The sequence below is a fragment of the Tupaia chinensis genome, unplaced genomic scaffold, assembly GCF_000334495.1.
Source record: "Tupaia chinensis unplaced genomic scaffold, TupChi_1.0 Scaffold000078_1, whole genome shotgun sequence".
Taxonomy (NCBI): Eukaryota; Metazoa; Chordata; class Mammalia; order Scandentia; family Tupaiidae; genus Tupaia; species Tupaia belangeri.
In genome coordinates, this window is record NW_006159539.1 from 2,074,984 (window position 1) to 2,090,301 (window position 15,318).

Below are 15,318 nucleotides of genomic sequence, written 5' to 3' on the forward strand. Positions count from 1 at the left end.
ACAGCAGGTAAGGGCTGGGGGGGGGGGGGGGGAGCATTAGCTGGTCTCTTGGGCAAGTTCAAGCCCAGTGGAATGGCCATGTAGTCAGGAAGCTAGCCTGAAACTCTTGTGCTGCCCCCGAAGAGCTGGGTGGTTCTGGAAACCTAGGCATCACAGTTAGGTGGCTTTAGTGAAATGGGTAACACTGACAGGAGTATTTGTTTAAGTCCTTAGCACGTTTTCGGGAGGATTGAGGAAGCTTCAAAGAGTTTGTACATAGGAACCGGCAGATGGCGTAATGCTTACGTTGCTGGACTCCCCCATAGTTGACCATGGATCACAGAGGATGTGTGTACGTGCGTGCCCAAAATCCCAAAAGGAGACTGGAGGAGACGGGATTGTGGCATGGCCGTTAACCCCCGGGGGTGATTTTTCACTTTCTGGCTTTCTGTCTCTCTCTCTCTCTCTCTGTCTCTCCAGTGAGCACACATGCCCTATGACAATAAATAAATAAATAAATAAGTCTAATGAATTTGTACACAAAACCCCCCCAGAGATCAGGAGAGGAGATGGGGCAGGAAGAACATGCCTTTATCATGAGAGCAGGGACAAGTTAGCAGGTTGTTATGCAGGCTGTGAGGGCTACAGCTGCAAACATTGAGCTGCAAACTGGACCCTGAGCTTCCTGGTGGTTGGAACAGAGAAGGAAAATTCAACTTGTTAGTCTTTGGTTAGGCAATGGGGGCTATAGTAGGAGAAGGGAGAGCATCCTTTTCTTTAAGAATTTTTAATAACTTTTCCTGGAAGGATTATGCAGATCTTGCCTGAGCAGTGATCAGGGTGTTTGCAGAGTGCTTAGGGCTGCAGCAGCAGAAGTACTAACACTGAGGTGACTGTTGTATCTGTAGTACTTGCAGGGGAGAGTTTCAGGGAGGGATTGTGGGTATATAAAATCTGACCTTCAGATTAATGGGGCTTCTTTTTTGTCTTTTTTTTTTTTTTTTCAGTACAGTATTCTCTTCAAACAAGAACAAGGTAAGTAGCCTGCTTGCTTGCCTGAAGCAAATTCATATGTGAAAACTGTTGTCCCTGGTGTCTTTTAAGATTTTGGGGGCCAGCCAGATGGTCTGGTGGTTAGAGTAGCTAGATCCTGTGTGGCCGATGGTGCGGTTCAAGTCCCAGACCCAGTGACTTGAAAAACACACTGGATATGTGAGCATGTATGTGTGCCCCAAAATCCTCGGAGGAGAATGGAGAAGGGATTGCGGTGTGGTCATCCCTCCTTGGGGATGCTTTCTCACTTCCTGTCCCTCTGCAGTGAGCACACACACCCTACAGCAAATTCGAAAAAAGAAAAAAAAAAAAATGTGTCATGCTGTCCAAGCATGAAGTTCCCAAGTGTGAAGGATCAGGGCAGAGGAAGTCGAGACCAAGTATGCTTAAAAACTAACAACGTCCAGGGAGGGATGACCACACCGCACGGGGGACACCCAGCCCGGGACCTCCAGTTTTCATACATGCCCCCACAAATGCCATGAGAGCTGTTATAGAAAAGCACTTTATAAAACAATGCACTTAATGCACTTTATAAAAGATAGAAGTACATGTTACTTCAGAGTCGCAGAACAGTATTTCAGCCTCATTTTACCACATCATATTTAGAATTCGCATGCACAAAGACTTTATAAACGAAGCACTTCCCTTCTAGCCCACGACGATGCCATCTGGTCCGTCGCCTGGGGGACAAACAAGAAGGAGAACTCTGAGACGGTGGTCACAGGCTCCCTGGACGACCTGGTGAAGGTCTGGAAATGGTGAGTGCCTCCTCCTTGACATACAGCCTTGGCAAAAAGGCAGCTAAGGTCTTGCTGCTGGACTTCCAAGTTGTAATCACAGAAATAGTCATTTTTTTTCTAGACGGGAAAATGCCAATATGATAATGTAAACAGCAGCTCATTTTTTGTCTCTCGTTTCCTCCTTATCTGGTACTAAAGCCCTAGAGTAAAATAAATAATCAGAAGTCCTAAAGGTGAAGCCTGGCTGTATCCAGTGTCCTATGGCCCTTCAGGTCCCCTCTGGGCTCCATGTTCCGTGCATTCCTGGTAGCGCGCACTCCCGGACCCAGAGTCCCAGCCGCAGGTACTGTGTGTTGTGTGTAACGAGCTCCATTTCTCTGTCCTACCTTGAAGGTGTGACGAGAGGCTGGACCTGCAGTGGAGTCTGGAGGGACATCAGCTGGGGGTGGTGTCTGTGGACATCAGCCACACCCTGCCCATAGCCGCGTCCAGTTCTCTCGACGCTCACATCCGGCTCTGGGACTTGGAAAACGGCAAACAGATCAAGTCTATAGATGCAGGACCTGGTAAGAGCTCACAGTCCTTTTTCAAAACCTCCAGTGGTAGGTGTGTTTCACAGTGCAGAAGTTTTGGGATTTGAGAGGGGTGATGGGAGTGCATGAACTGTCTGTGACGTGCCGTCTTCAGAGGGGCTGGAAATAGTGCTCTGCTCAAACACTAGCAGCTCTGCAGCTAAGCTTCTTTACTGAGTGAGGTGAGTAAAGCTTTTAGGTCAGGTTTTGCCGCCCGTGCATTTTGGTATTACGTAGTTTTCAGAGCCCTTTGGCTCTCAGGATTGCTAGTTTGGGGTTATAGACCTGTGTTTAGATGGTTGGAGGTTCTTTACCATTTTCTGAATCAACAGTCATTGCCTTATAGAAGCCTGGAACATAAAACACTGTGTCCTCGTCGACCTGCACCATGGTAATTTCTATTAACTAAACTGCCTGGCGCTGGCAGGTAGCATGGTGGCTGAGGGTGCTGGACTTCCACGTGGCCGACCATGGTTCGAGTCCTGGACCTGGCAGCTTGCTTTCTCACTTTCTCTCTCTCATTCTCTCACTCTCACTCTGTCCCTCTCTGGTCAAATTGAAAAAGAAAGTTAAATAATCTTTTTTAATTGTTGAAAAATAAAGTGCCTGATTTCTAATATGTGATTGAAATGACAAGAAACAAATTTGGTGGTTTTTTGTTTTTTTTTTTTTTGGAGAGCTGTAGGACAGTATAATCTTGTCTGCCACCTCGTAAGGCTGAGTGGCTTTGGTGGGCTGCATTTCTGTGTAGGAAGCACGTCTCAGGACCCCTTTGAGCCTCACTTTATGAATGACTGCACGGCCTTCAGAGCACAGAGCCTGTTCTGCCAGAGAGGGTGGTAATGCTAGAGGGTACAGGTAGCTGGCATCTCCCTGGCACAACTTCTTTTCATTTTCTTTAGGTCTTTGCCTTAGAGTGCACACAACTGGAATGAGACAGAAACAGGGGAAGTGAGAAGTTGCCTCCCAGTGGGAATGGCTGTACCACAGCCCCTTCTCCACTCTCTCGGGAGGCACATGTGTGCCCTGCGTGATTTTCCAAGATGCCAGGTCCAAGACCCAAACCACAGTTGGCTGTGTGGGATCCAGTGCCTTCACCCCCCCACCCCAGCTGCTGGCCCCAGCACACCCTTCTGTGGGTTGATTGTGGGAGAGCTGCTTAGGCGTGTCATCAACACGATTCTCTTGGCTGGAGCCCCAGATGGACTTGCCTCCCGCCTGTTATGGTCATAGCCACTCTAGGCTGTTCCTATGCCAGGAAGAATAAGGGTCCCAGGGCTGACGAGGCTGGCATGTCCGGAAACGGAATGCGTTTCCCCGCAGACGCAGTCCTCTTTGTCTAGAATTCTTACCCATGGAGCTTTTTTATTTTTATTTTTATTTTTTGGTAAATAATTATTTATTAATCATTCCCTTATTTTAATTTGACCAGAGAAAGACAGACACAGAGAAAAGGAAAGTGAGAAAACTAGCCACCAGGTCCAGGACTCGAACCGTGACCGGTCATGTGGGAGTGTCCAGTGCCCTAACTATGGCACCAGCAGATGACATAATGATTACGTAGCCGGACTCCCACATAGTTGACCACGGTTTGAGTCCTGGACCCGGCGGCTTAAAACTCATGCCAGATAGGTGTGCATCTGTGCCCAAGATCCCAAGAGGAGAATGGAGGAGAAGGGATTGCAGCATGGCCATCCTCCCAGGGGGTGATTTCTCAACATTCTGTCTCTGGCGGGTGCACATGCTCTATTACAAAAACCTGCCTTAAAAAAAAAGAATGCACACGCCCAGTTCCTATTTTGGATCCACCGCCTGGCAGGTTTTGGTGTGCATGGACTTGGATATATATAGAAAAGAGCTCCCCAGACACTCTCTGACTCACCAGGTGGCTGTCTTGCTTGTGCCCTCACCTTGTTTAATGATTGACACAGGACTTGATCCCCAAACTGTCCTGCAAAGTCCACTAAGACTCTGCTGTATAACAAGTGACCTAAGAGAGGAGGCAGAACTGTTGCTGCCTTTCCTCTTGGGCAGCTGAGACTTCCCAAGGCCAAGACACTGTGGTCCCTGCATGGGGGTGGCCTTGGGCATACCGCAGCTGAAAGTGAGTGCTGACTTGGTCCCAGGGAAGGGTCAGTTTCTGTACCCAGCCGGCCTTCCCTGCTGGGCAGCGCCCTAGGCCATCACTCTGCCAGCACGCAAGGCCTTGAAGGTCCTGTTATGGAGGGGAGGACAAGCACTGAAAAGAGCGAAGAGGGTGGGTTTATTTCCTCTTTGACTCGGAAGCTGCAGAAAACCAGAGCAGGTCATTTACTGTGAACCTGGATGACACAAGCAAGCATTGCTTCCACGAGTGAAAGGAGGGGTTAGCAGATGACGTAACGTTTACATCACTGGACTCCTACATGGCCGACCGCAGTTCGAGTCCCGGACCTAGTCACTTGAAACTCAGTGTGTTCATGCTTGCCCAAGATCCTGGGAGGAGAATGGATTACGGCTTGTTTATTCCCCTGGGGGGTGATTTCTCACTTTCCGCTGACTGGCTCTGTCTGTCTCTCTCTCCGGTGAGCACACGCACCCATAGGCCAAAACCTCTTAAAAAAAAAAAAAAAGTGGAAGAGCAGCTGAATTCATCTGAAGGTAAAGGTCCTCAGTAGGTCTAATACACATGGGCAAAATGGACACTTTTAAGTCCTATCTTGTCTTGAAAATGTGGAGAATGTGACCATCACGAAGGGAGAGAAGTGAGAACACCCCAGATCCTAAAGAGGAAAGCAAGGAAGTAGAAGGAAATGAGGAAGAAGAGGGGCTCCTGCATTTGGCCCCTTGGCCACGCTGTGACCGTGCAGCAGCCGGTTAACAGTGGGGACGGGCCCAGCAGGTGGTGTGGTGGTTAAGGCACTGGACTCCCACATGGTCGGGTCCTGAACCTGACGCTTGCTTTCTCATTCTCTCTCTCTCTGGTCAAATTTTAAAAAAATAATAAATTTAATTAAATGAAAAGAACAGTGGGAACAATAGAGGCTGCTCAGCATCCAGCGGTTTAAGATGCCCCAGGTCGGAGAAACCAGCTCTTCCAGTGATGGTGCAAAACTAAGTCACTGAAAGAAATATTTATTATGCAGATACTAAAATGAAAACTTTAAGTCCAAGGGTTAATTGGGGAATAAAAAGTATTCCTTCTCATGGCCAGCAGGTGGCGTGGTGGTTAAGGGCGCTGGACTCCCACATGGTTGACTGCAGTTTGAGTCCTGGACCTGGTGGCTTGCTTTCTTACTTTCTCTCTAACTCTGTCCTTCTCTGGTCAAATTAAAATAAATAGGTAAAGAAAATAAAGGTCAATAAAATCATTTTTTAAAAAGTGTTCCTTCTGGGGACCAGCAGATGGCATAATGGTTACATCGCTGGACTCCTACATAGTCAACCAGCTGAGCGTGTGTGAATGCGTGCCCAAAATCCCAAGAGGACAGTGGAGGAGAAGGGATTGCAGCGTGGCCATCCCCCGTGGGGGGTGATTTCTCACTCTCTCTCTCTCTCTCTCTCTCTCTCCAGCAAGCACATGTGCACTATAGCAAACATCTCTCTAAAAAGGTGTTCCTTCTGGGCCAGCCTGTGGCATGGTGAAGGTGGTTGGATCCCGTGTAGCTGACTGCACAGTTCAAGTTTTGGAAACCGTAGCTTGAGAAGCACGCTGGGCGTGTACACACATGTGCCTAAAATCGCAAGAGGGGAAATGGAGAAGGGATTCGACGTGACCATCCACCATGGGAGGGTGCTTCCTCCTCTCTCCCTCCGTCTCTCTCCAGCAAGGGAACTGTGCTCTGGGAAAATTGAAAAAATTAATTCCTTCTATTTCAAGCATAAGGACATTTGGTACTGAAAGTTCTATAGTGCAGAACAGTTAATGGGTAAATGTAGAAATAATTTAGACTTTTGTTTTTAACTTGGAAGAATAAGAATCAGATTTCCTACCAACTATTCTTGTAAACGGCTAATGAGAGTCAAATGAGGAAATGCGGTCCTATTAGAATAAGTGCTGCTGTCGTTTAGGAGTGAGGCTAGATATTGACAAGCAGTTATTTGAGAAGGTGATAAAAGCCTTTTCAGGTCTCGTTGGTTAATTGAGTGCTTTTGAAGTAAATTTCATTTTTAAGACAAACTTTTCCTAAGTAAAGTGATAGGGTTAAATGATTCATTATTACTTCGACTATGTGTGTGAAAATCGCCAAGGTAATCTAACTTTCTGGAATACCTGTAATGTGGTGGTCCATGCTAGGGTTGGGGTCCACCCTGAGTCGAGCTGCTCTCCCACTGTCCCATGGCCTAAGGAGGGTGGGGAGGGCCACTGCCCTGACCTCTGTTGTCCCACAGGAGGAGAAGGGATTGCGGCATGGCCACCCCGAGGGGTGATTTCTCACTTTTCTGTCTCTCTGGCGAGTGCACATGCTCTATAGCAAAAATCTCTCTTAAATTAAAAACTTAAGTAACCCTTAAACTAAAGTTAAACTTGGCAAAGAATGAACATCAACCTGATTTTCTGAATCAGGACGCTGTTTCTCTAATGTAAAAACTAGTATCTTTTGGTAAAACACGAGCCTTAAAAATGAAGGTCACGTGTCTTCTCACTGTGCTTTCCCTTCTCCCTTTTCTCTGTCCAGTGGATGCCTGGACTTTGGCCTTTTCTCCTGACTCCCAGTACCTGGCCACAGGAACACATGTGGGGAAGGTGAACATTTTTGGTGTGGAAAGTGGAAAAAAGGAATATTCTCTGGACACGAGAGGAAAGTTCATCCTCAGCATTGCATACGTAAGGAAGCCTTGCTCCTGCCTCTTCCTCATTCTTCCTGTCCTCTTCCAGCCGTGGGAGTCCCTTCCCCGGATTCTGGTCTCGCCAGTGTGGTTTGCCGGCTGGCCAGGTGGACCCACTGCTGGCAGGAGACTCACTCTGTGTGGCAGGGAGGGCTTGCCAACGTGGGGTGCAGAGCGCTCATTTTCCCGCTTCTCTGAACAGAGCCCTGATGGGAAATATCTGGCCAGCGGCGCCATAGACGGAATCATCAATATTTTTGATATTGCAACTGGAAAACTCCTGCACACGCTGGAAGGTACAGCTATCTCGTTTTGCACAAACTGGGTCACCAGGTCACAGAGGAAGAAAGAACCATTAAAATGCCGCTGAATGGCAAATGAACATTGGCCCTGCGAAAATGTTGATCTCAGTTGTGAAGTTGAAATACTTTCAAGGGTTAGTCTTGCCATGTGACATATTAGCTCTTGTAACTGTTAAATGCAAGTTTACTTTTGATTTAACTGTTCACCATGTGTTAGCCATACGAATGTCTTCATTTGTGTCATTTTTGATTCTAAAGAACTTATGATTGGGGAAGAACTTTTTGTTGACAGTATGGAGGTAGATGGAAGTCTGGTGCCCACCCCTCACACAGGTGACCCTGGGAAAGAGGACCGGGCAGCTGAAGCGTGGGGCGGGGCAGGACAGGGACTGTGACGGAGCCTTTTGTGCCGTTTTGAATTCTGACGAGGCGAATGCATTACTTCCGTAGTCTGTCCTTTACCCTCATCAAGGAAGGCACTGTAACATCTCTCCCTTGTTGAGATTTAGAAATCAGAAGCAGTGTCTCAAACTGACAGATCAGAAGCATTGCATACTTCCATGTTGCCAGCAGAACAGGTTTTTAGAGCAGTGTGTGCTGAGATTCAGATAGTCAGGGAAGGTGGCTGAGGAGAAGAGGCTCCAGGAGGAGAGGGTAGGCTGTGGCTGCTTCTAGAACGTGAGGAGGGATGGCCCGTCGGTATCCTCCTCTTTCTGGCTGAAGGCCTGAGCAGTGCACCCCAGTGACTCGTGGTCATTAAGGTCCCAGGGCAGTGGGAAACCTCAGGAGGAGCAGGTGGTCGGCCAGATTAACAAGAGCCTTTCTGAATTGCAGGCCATGCCATGCCTATTCGCTCCCTGACCTTCTCCCCGGACTCTCAGCTCCTGGTCACTGCTTCAGATGATGGCTACATCAAGATCTATGATGTGTAAGTTACTGGCAGGATCCCCAGTCTCACTTAAGGCTGATGCCCATCTTGTCCCCTCCCTCTGGGGAGTGTGCTGATCTGTCTGCTGGGTTTAGCCAAGGTTTGTGCTCCAGTCCTGTCAGACACCCCTGCCCTCCTCGGGGCTCCTGTCTGAGCATGGCAGGTGCCTCAAGGGCTCCCTGGGAAGATCAGGCACTTGTCCCTTTTGCTCAGGAAACTCGTTCTCTGGGGCTCACTGATTAAACTCTGGGGCAGGTAAGTACTGTACCGCTGAGGAAATGGTGCCGTGGGTGGTAGCGGGCCTGGAGTGACCAGACATTAGAGCACCCTCTTCCTGGGGTGGGGCTGTTCCAGTGATACTCCCTTGTCCTACACAAGGTGCTGTCCATTTATAAGCCCCCTGCAGGTCTAGGAGGAGCCTCTTTGCGGGTTCCTGAGTTCCGGTGTAGAAGTGAGGTACTCGTTCTCTCCTGGTCATGCTCTGTCATCATGAGACCAGGCAGGCTCCTCTCTCTTGTTTCCACTTGTTCTTCTCTGTCCCCACTCCTGTTCCCCCTGAGCTGCTCCCTGTCACGTGTTCGCTAAGTGTCCGCAGTACTGTGATCTGTGACTGTGATCAGCCCTCCTGTAGCATGCCTCTGGATCATCGCATCCACAAATGGCATTCAAAAGCACTGCGTCCGTCTGTGCTCTTCCGTGCTCCAGCAGTGGATGTTGGAACGGCGACACCTGTGTGCACCACCCTGACCATGCCCGGCCGTGTCTGTTGTTGGGCCTGTGGGAATGTTTTGGAAGTTTAAACTTGGGCGTGGGGCATGGCTCCTTCTAGCCTACGTTCGGCGGCATCTGCGTGGCCGATGTCAGAAGGTGTGGAGTTTGCACTCACAGCTTTGGAACGGCAGAGCTCTTCTCCCACCATAGGTGATTCAGCCCCACTTTAAAAATCAGATCTGCCTTGGTTTAAACCAGCCTGTCCAAGCCACATCCTCACAATGCTGCCCTGTACATGAGGCACTGGCCCCGTTTCGAAAGATGCTGGTACACCCGCCCCCATCTCGATGGTTTTGTTTCTTAGTTTCAGGAGGGTCTGGCTAAGCCTCAGTGTAGTATGCTGTTTGCCTCAAGTTCCGAGCTCTCTGCTTGTGGTGGGTCTTACTGGCACCAGGTGGCGTCCACGCACCTCGGGTTAATGCCGCTGTGAAAGCCCCTGCAGTAGATCCTGCTCCATTGAAAAGGGCAGCTTTCGAATGGGAACACGGTCATTATAAGGATAGCAGGCTTACTCCATTACACGGCAGCATTAATAATACACTCTCTGGGGCCGGCAGTGGTGTGATGGTTAAAGGCGCTGGACTCCCACATGGCCAACCATGGTTCAAGTCCCAGACCTGGTGGCTTGCTTTCTCACTCCCCCCTCCCCACCCCCCCCATCTCTCCCTGGTCAAATTTAAAAATAATAATAAAGCTAAATAGTACACAGTTAAAATAATAATAATAATAATACACTTTCCAGCTCGGCGGTGCTGCTCTGAATGCAGACATCTCCATTTTGTGTGGACTTTTTTTCCCTTCCAGCCAACACGCCAACCTGGCTGGCACGCTGAGTGGCCACGCCTCCTGGGTGCTGAATGTCGCCTTCTGCCCTGATGACACGCACTTTGTTTCCAGGTACTTATAGTTGCTAGCAGCTTCCAAAATGCCAGGAAGAGGACATGTGAACTGACAAGGCCCTATCACCTGAAGGCTGGCCCTTAGTAATTTAGGTAGCCCCTGCTTTCTGTGATTGTAAAACGTTAAGTAGTTTAGCTGTCCTCAGCTGGAACAAACGAGTTCTTCTGAACAGTTACAAATCTCGGCCTTTGCCCAGTTACTCAAAGGAATATACCTGTGTCCCAGTAGTAACTTAGTCTCTTTGTAAAATGTGCTTATAGACCCAGTGTCATTCAGGCCCAGGGTGGCCACGAGACAGTGACATAGAGGCATTGCACAGAGGTCGTTTGGAGCCTTTATTTTGAAGTTTTTATAGGCCTACCTACCCCCATTCAGAAACAGGTAGACTGTCCAAGGCTTCTAACAAGAACACGTCGCCTGAGGGCCAGGCAGGCGGAATTCCAGGAACAGCTGCCCTGGGAGGAGGGAAAGCCACCCAGGGACACCAGCCCCTGCCCCCTGCAGTAGGGCCCTCTGCAGAGTAAAGAGTATACGTCCGTGGGGCAGTGTGGCATTTTGCTCAGATTCCTCCCACCTTCAGACATAAGTAAAAACTGATTTATGATGGTAATGTTCACTTTTGAAAACAGTTCGTCCGACAAGAGTGTAAAAGTTTGGGATGTTGGAACGAGGACTTGTGTTCACACCTTCTTTGATCACCAGGATCAGGTACGGCATAATTAACATTCGAATTTCTTTGTATTTAGGTTGCTGGAATTGTCTGACGGTTGAACCAAAAGTTTTCTTTTCTTAACTTGGCTGAATTGTGGAGACAGGTCAACCCCTGGGTCTGAGCCACTCTGTGCGCTTAGAAGGCTGTAGCCCGTTCCCAGGCACAGTCCGTGGTGTGGCGGCCAGGACACGCTGTCGGCCTAGCGGCCCAGGAGGTGTGTCCTGACACAGGCGAGAAAGCGTGTATATGGCGGTGTGCACTGAACAGGACGTCCCGTGGTGGTACAGCCTGGGGTGCCGTCTTTGGAAATCGCTGCAGCTGGTGCCTGTGGCAGGCCGGGGCCCTCTTCTGGGTCCAGGGCTGGCTCAGGACCTTCCCCTTCCAGGAGCTTTCGTTGTTTAAACATGACCATCACTTACCATTTTTAGAACTCTCCAAAGAAGTGATGCAATTTTTAAAATACGAAGAGACTTCAAAGAATTTTTAGAAAAATGAAATTAACGGGGCTGGCAGTTGGCGTGGTGGTTAAGGGCTCTAGACTCCCACGTGGCCGACTGTGGTTTGAGTCCTAGATTTGGCGGCTTCCTTTCTCACTTTTTCTCTCTCTCTGTCCCTCTTCAGTCAAATTAAAATCTAGTCAAAATAAATAATTTAAATTAAAAAAAAAAAGAAAAATGGAATTAAGGAGGTTTATTTTGGTGTAAAAAAAAAGGGAAAGAAAATCCATGCAGATTTTTCATAATATATATTTTCCATGAACTTTTGGCAGATCCCCCCAGTATCGCAGAAGCGGTGATTCTTACAAGTTGTCTAACGTTCATGATGTCGATCCCCTTTGTTTCCACCTCAGTCTTAGCAAAGGAGACCCGTTCTCTAGCAGTCTTGGTCTCTCTGTGCCAAAGTGAGAATGACAGTAAAGGAGTTGGAGAGTGTACCTTCCCACAGATCTCCTGGGGGTGTGGTTAAAACCCAGGTTCTGATTCAGTAGGTCCGTGATGGGGCCCGAGATTCCGCTTTTCCACGAGTGCCCAGGACTACTGCTCCCAACCACTCTGAGCAGCAAGGGCCTTAGTGAAAAACGGGCACTAGTCAGCACAGCAAATGAAAAAAATAATGCCCGTGGGGGTAGCTGGTATGTGGCATGGTGGTTAAGACAGCTGGATCCCACATGGCTAACTGCATAGTTCAAGTCCTGGACCCGCTGGCTTGAAAAACGTGCCAGACATGTGTGCATGCATGGCTAAAATCCCAAGAGGATGGAGAAGGGGCTGCGTTGTAGCCATAGCCCCGGACTGAGATTTCTTACTTTCTGTCTTCTGCAAGCACCCTGTAGCAAGCTGGAAGGGTGGGGTGGCACTAGGAAGCTGGCTTTTCATTGGTTTTACATGATCCCTGAGATTGCTTTTCTTTGGAATGCAACTTTAACTAACATATTCGGCCTTTTTTACGTTTAATCTTAACTTGTTGCCAGTAAAGTCAGGAGGTTGAATCTTGATACTCTACTCTTGGATTTAAACGCTGAACTCGAAGTCTTGGCTGGCTGTGCTGCTGTGTGGGGAGGGTCGGTGCAGTGCTTTTTTGGGTGTTTGAAGTAGAAGTTGTCCCATGGTCGAACACTAAAGGCACCAGGACACCTAGCTCAGGTCGGGCTGACAGGCTGACCCAGAATCACCTCCGGTTAATTGGAAGACTATTCCCGATGAGAGAAACCACATCCATTCTGCCTTGGGTACAGCAAGTAAAATCAGCGGTCTGCAATACTGTGTTGTCTAGCTCCTGGGGATGGGCAGGCTCCATGCGCCTCTGGTAACAGAGAACGACCGACTGCAGGGGTGGGCACGGGGAGATGGACGACCTCAGGGCAGCTGGGGCATTTTTCTCCTTAGAAGCCCAAATATTGGTCCCTTGTGGGCTCATCTCCATGGCATCCCGTTACCCCGCCGCGTTCTGAATCTCTGGAAGGGCTGTGGCTGTCTCTATTGGTACCTGTTAGCAGTGAGGCTTTCTGGAACGTGGGAGGGGACGGGAACAGCAGCAGCAGTGGACGGTGCCTGGTTCAACAACAGGCTCCAGTCTCACCGACTTACAACGTGCGAGAACATCCCCCCCCTCAGCGTTTCTGATTCAGAACAATGCGAGGACATTCATCTCATATAAAGAGTAAGGCAGAACTCGCTCTTTTAATTTGCAGGTCTGGGGAGTAAAATACAATGGAAATGGTTCAAAAATTGTGTCTGTTGGCGATGACCAGGAGATTCACATCTATGACTGTCCGGTTTAGACAAGTGGTCTTCCAGGCTGGTGCTGCAGATTGTGCAGCTCGATGACGTTCGTTACCTTGTTCAGGCTTCTTTAGGAGATGTGGCATATATGACTGCAGAGACTGACCTTCGGCTGATGCGCGGTAAATCTCGTGTATTGGAGACGTCGTTCTTCTGTAACATAAATAAAGGGTTCTTAAAGCAGACTCCCCTGTTCTTGACCGTGGTTGTTTTCCCTTTTGCTGGTAGAAAGGGGAAGGTGTGCCTTAGAGACGAGACGCAGGCAATCCTTGACTTTGTCCTCTTCCAGGGGACTGACGGGCACTTCGCTAGGACAGCAGCTCCCAGGAGCTGCGGGAACACTCTCACAAGGGTCCTGAGGGGCCTGAGATGGGACCGAGTGGCAGCATTCTGTAGTCCTGTCTCCTCCTCAAGCGAGATGATGTAAGCGTCCCCTCCCTCCCTGCCTTTGACCCTGTTGGTGTCAGAGAACGTCACTCCCTGGGAGACGTCGGGAGACAGACTGCTGTAGCTGCTGCCCGAACAAGCCTAGGGCTGAGCGATGAGCTTATCGTGGTGGGCCTGCTCTGTCATCCCAGCACTCCTGCACCGTTTTCTCTTCCGCAGCCCCCTGGGGACTTGGTATGCAGGTTACCGGAAAGGTGTGTGCAGCTTCTATCAGTCTCACTCCTGTAAGGCAGGGCCTGTGCCTTTGCTCCACCCCACCCTCAGGATAAAGGCCAGGCTCCCTCAGGCCCCTGCTCAGCTCCCCCTCCTAGAACCACATCATACTGGCCCTTGGCCTTGCTCTGCCGGGTTATCGGAGCCCTCCCTCCCTGTGTTCAGGTGTGTCCCAGCGTCGGCTCTGGGTGCAGGCCTTCCCCACCCCTCCCACCTCTGCCCTCACGCTCATTCTTCGTAGCAGTGACCACCACCTGGTGACTCGCCCCCTCAGTCACCCCTAGAACACAAGCTCCATAAGGGTAGGACTTTAGCCCATTACTGAGCCACTGTCAGGCAAGCTGGCACTTCCTGTTTCCGCTCAAGAAGGAAAGGAAAAAAGCAAGGCTACGTGTCTCTTACACCAGCTCGATTTAATTTAAAGTGACACAGGTACAGGTGGAGCATGTTTTTAAGCAACACCCTCCAAATTCCACTCACACGACAAGGAGCCGAGTGTGGTTTTGCTCCACCGTCCACTGAACAGGAGTTCCTGGGCCATCATTTATCAGGAGGCCACTGCACAGAAACGCCACCCTGGCGCTGTGGTCCACTTACAGACTAGCTGGGCGCATCGGTTCCACATGTGTCCTGACCGGTGACCCAATGCAGGCGGGCTCTTCTACGTCAGCAAGTGCCACCCCCAGCCAGCAATGTCCTGTGGAAACCCGGGCCACCAGCTGGGTCACCGTACCTGCCGTGGGTCTGATCTGTCCCCAGACCCTCCTAGGGAAGATCCCTGGTCTGAGTCAACTCTCAAGTTTCCATAGAAACAAGTAAGGGTGGACCTGACAGGTGGCCTCTGCTGTACCCAGTGGCTGTGATGTTTGCAGCTTCTGTGCATGATCTCGTGGCAAAGAAAGGAGCGACTGAGCTACCGGTAATGGCTAAAGGCTGGATTACTCTAAGTCCAGACTACATCTTCCTGCCAGGAATAAAAACAAAAACCTCATCCCTCCAGACAAGCTGGAATGGACACTCAGTCGGTCCAGACACTTGGCAGCCCCCAGAACCTCGTGCAGTCCCCACCAGGACATCACCCAAGCAGGAAGTCCTTGGTAATATGGCTGTGCAGTCAGAGGAACGTCCTTTGGGAGGAGTCAAATCAAATCTGGGAGGAGGAGGTGGAAACAGGTTCTCTGGATGTCCAGACCTGCAGTCATCCAGGGCCCCGCCAGAGAAGCCGCTGGGCTGGGGCAGCAGTGTCTCGTGTTCTTACGATAAGCACTTTGGTGGAAGAGCATTGCAAAGGCTGTGAAGGAAGTGGTCAGACCACAGAGAACAAGGGGGTCCTAGGCAAACAGCAATGTGTCCTTGCCACGGGCTCGGGAGGTTCGGAACCCTTCCAGGAGCGCTGAGGGACACACACGCTGTTCAACACCCAGGGGCACAGCAGGAGGATGGGTTGGCCCTGCTGCCCACAAGTGTGGCCCACTCAGAACCCGGCATGGCATGGAGCCACGTCCGGCCCACAGGGGTGCTTTCACTCCTTGTGGAGGATCATCTAGCGTCTCAATCCTGAACGTCACATTAGCAGCCCTGCCCTCGGTACCCCAGCCAAGGAAGAG

The 15,318-nt window shown here is 50.0% G+C and overlaps 1 protein-coding gene across 1 annotated transcript in view; it reads left to right on the plus strand.

Annotated features, from left to right (window-relative positions):
* The window catches only part of SKIC8 (SKI8 subunit of superkiller complex), a 14,734-nt gene extending 1,498 nt beyond the window's left edge, over window positions 1-13,236 (plus strand). Inside the window, exons 2-10 of the mRNA XM_027769236.1 lie at window positions 945-1,014; window positions 1,688-1,793; window positions 2,169-2,341; window positions 7,006-7,154; window positions 7,359-7,452; window positions 8,293-8,386; window positions 9,962-10,054; window positions 10,687-10,765; window positions 12,961-13,236. Coding sequence (XP_027625037.1) covers window positions 945-1,014; window positions 1,688-1,793; window positions 2,169-2,341; window positions 7,006-7,154; window positions 7,359-7,452; window positions 8,293-8,386; window positions 9,962-10,054; window positions 10,687-10,765; window positions 12,961-13,050 — 948 coding nt within the window. The 3' untranslated portion in view covers window positions 13,051-13,236. The remainder of the gene's footprint in view (window positions 1-944; window positions 1,015-1,687; window positions 1,794-2,168; window positions 2,342-7,005; window positions 7,155-7,358; window positions 7,453-8,292; window positions 8,387-9,961; window positions 10,055-10,686; window positions 10,766-12,960) is intronic.
* The last annotated feature ends 2,082 nt before the right edge of the window (window positions 13,237-15,318 follow it).